The 3069-nt window shown below is 39.6% G+C and overlaps 1 protein-coding gene across 1 annotated transcript; it reads right to left on the bottom strand.

The window, feature by feature from the left end:
* Positions 1-1217: 1217 nt before the first annotated feature.
* Positions 1218-2247, bottom strand: LOC120861245 (olfactory receptor 8S1-like). Its single transcript, XM_040236874.1, is given in 2 exon segments — positions 1218-1490; positions 1492-2247. Coding segments are annotated over 2 exon segments (1029 nt in total).
* Positions 2248-3069: the final 822 nt, after the last annotated feature.

The following is a 3069-nucleotide window of genomic DNA, read 5'->3' as shown; positions in this document are numbered from 1 at the left end:
AATTTTGATGCATATCACTACATTGATTTATGAAAGTTTAGTTAATATAAAGTGTCCTCAACGATGTATACACATATCTGTGTGCCCATTTTATCACAGTATTTCTTGATATTTTCTTATGTTTGTTAAGAAAAAGATAAAAATAATGTTCTCTTGATGTTTTAATTTGCTTTAATTTATTTGTTTATTTTCTTATTTACAGTGGATATATACATCAAATACAAATGCTACATTTTATAATGTATGCCTTTTGCCAAGGGGTTGTAGCAAAATGCAAAATCAGTTTTTAGTATAACAATATGTTCAGTCTTCTTATATATTTTTATTGTGGCAAAAAACATAAAATTTACCCTCTTCACATATTTTAAGTGTATAGTATTGTTAACTGTATGCGTATTTATGTGTAGAAGATCTTCAAAACTTTTTTTATCTTGTTTGACTGAAACTCTGTACCCACTGAATAGCAACTTCCCAGTTCCCTCTTTCCCCAGCCCCTGGCAACCACCATTCCACATTCTGCTTCTATGAGCTTGCTTTTCATGTCCTTCTCCAGGGGATCTTCCTGACCCAGGGATCCAGCCCAGGTCTGCCCACATTGCAGGCAGATGCTTTAACCTCTGAGCCACCAGGGAAGCCCATAAGTAAAACTACAAAACGGTTTTTCTCCTCTGACTGGCTTATCTCCTTAACACAATGTCCTCAAGGTTCATCCGTCTGGTCACACACTGTAGAATTTCCATCTTGTTTTAAAGCTGAATAATACTCCGTTGTATGCATATGCCACATTTTCTTTATCCATTCATCTGCTCATAGATATTTAACATGTTCATCCTTTGATTTCACTATTCTTTGACTATGCCTGTGGTGCCATCAGGTCAGATGAGTGGGGGATGCTGAACTCACTCATTTTGGAAAATTAAATGTGTATAGGTTACTCGTTCTTTGCCTTTGTACTAATAGAGTCCTTTGTGTAAATCTGCAGGTACAGGTCCTAGGCTCAGGATCTTTGTTCTTGTCAGGGTCTTTGTTCTGGTTCTGGCTCCTCAAATGTAGTGAAGTCACTGCTTCTGCACTAGTTTCCAGAGGCTGTGGTAGGAGCTGATGTCTCTAAATGTTTCCTCTCAGACCCAGGATGGGCAAAATAGTTCTCTGACTATATTTTTTAGCTTTTGGAAGTCACTTAACTTTGAATAAGAAATAAATACACTTGAATTTTATTAAAAATGAAGAACCACACAAGCTCTAAGCTTACAAATTTCTCTTCCCTTGTAGATTGGTTCTCTATTAGAACAGGCATCATATTGCCATCTTTGTTTAAACCCTGAGACACATACCTGGTGCCTTAGCATCCTCTGCAAAGCTGCCTTCACCTCCTGGTTGTTGAAGCTGTAAATGAGGGGGTTTATCAAGGATGTGATCACACCATACTGTATAGAGACAACTCGGCCCAGGATTGATCCTGAAGAGGGGCTAATGTACCTGAATAGAGCCATTCCCATAGAACAAGAGCACCATTGTGAGGTGGGAGGAGCAGGTGGAGAAGGCTTTGCCTTGGCCTTTAGAGGAGGAGATGCTTAGAATGGCAAGAATGATTTTAGAGTAAAAGAAGAGGATCAGGGGAAGTGTCACAAGTCCTAGAAATGCAGATGATCCAGTCAACAGGATAGTGTTAGGCATGGTATCACTGCAGGAGAGAGGGAAGAATGAAAGCAGTTCACAACTGAAGGGGGAGATGATATTGGGACCACAGAGCTGTAAGTTCTGGGTACAAAGATTATTCACTAGTGCGTTTAGAAGCCCCATCACCCATGCTGCACTGACCATTGCAATGCACAGAGATCCATTCATGATCACAGTGTAGAGCAGAGGGTGACAGATGGCACCATAGTGGTTATAGGCCATAGCAGAGAGCAAGCAGGTCTCAGTGCCTCCAGAAAATGTGAAAAAGAAACTCTGGGTAATGCATCCCCACACTGAAATGGTCTTCCTCTGAGACAGGAAATTCTGCAGCATCTTGGGTATGGTGACTGAAGAGTGGCATTTGTCTAGGAAAGACGAATGACCAAGGAAGAAGTACGTGGACATGTGCAGGTGAGGATCAGCCCTGATCACCAGGATCATCATCAGGTTCCCCATCAGGGTCAGGAGGTAAGTCCCTAAGAAGAGAACAAAGAGCATGGTCTGGATATCCGGGTCAGTAGACAACCCCAACAGCACAAATTCATCAATAATGCTAAGGTTTTTCATGGTTTCTTAGATATTCCATCCCTAAAAAAATTTTTAAAAATATTTACTTATTTAGTGGGGTAATGACCTGAGTCATTCTCTGGGAATAGGATTTTTAATTTATAAAATACCCACTTTTTAGCTTAAGCCAGAAAGTGAATTTGAGGATAAATAAATATCTGACTATCCTATTACCCTATTAAATATTGCAACTTTCCTTTTCCTGACTCTAAGTACTTCCTATGAAGGTAAACATCCCATTATACTTAACACCTCTAACATATAGATAATGGATTTAGTACATTAAAGATTATCTGTCCCTGTTAGAATTTACATTTTACACAGGAAAGGATCTTTATTGGTTTCTGCCCTCCCATCCCATGATGCATTCCTAGGTCAATAATTCAAATTTAGTCCATAATTTTTGAGTAAGAGAAGAGGATCAGAAAAGTCTCACCATCCTAGAAATGCAGTAGACTCAGTAAACCCAGCTAGATGACTCTAAATAAACACTTGTTGAATAAGAGAATGAATGCTTTCTCAGCTAAAATCTATCTTAGCCCTCCTTTCTACCATCTCTCTGGACTGCTTAGATCACAGGCCTTCACAATCCGTATCCTCTCATGCTCTTCCCCAGCCTTTCCTCATCATCTGATATCATCCAAGACCTGCTGAACTCTAGAAGTTGCAACAAGTAGACAGACACCCAGAGAAATCCTTTAGTGGGAGGCTGATTTTCAAAATAATGGAGCTTAAATTCCTAATACATCTCATTTGATATGTCAACCCTGACATGCAATCTGACCTCATATTTTCAGACTGAGGACAATGTGGGACAGAGCA

This window comes from Oryx dammah, unplaced genomic scaffold, assembly GCF_014754425.2.
Source record: "Oryx dammah isolate SB20612 unplaced genomic scaffold, SCBI_Odam_1.1 HiC_scaffold_11232, whole genome shotgun sequence".
Taxonomy (NCBI): domain Eukaryota; kingdom Metazoa; phylum Chordata; class Mammalia; order Artiodactyla; family Bovidae; genus Oryx; species Oryx dammah.
Note: the sequence above shows the minus strand (reverse complement) of the source record. Positions and strands in the feature narration are given on the sequence as shown.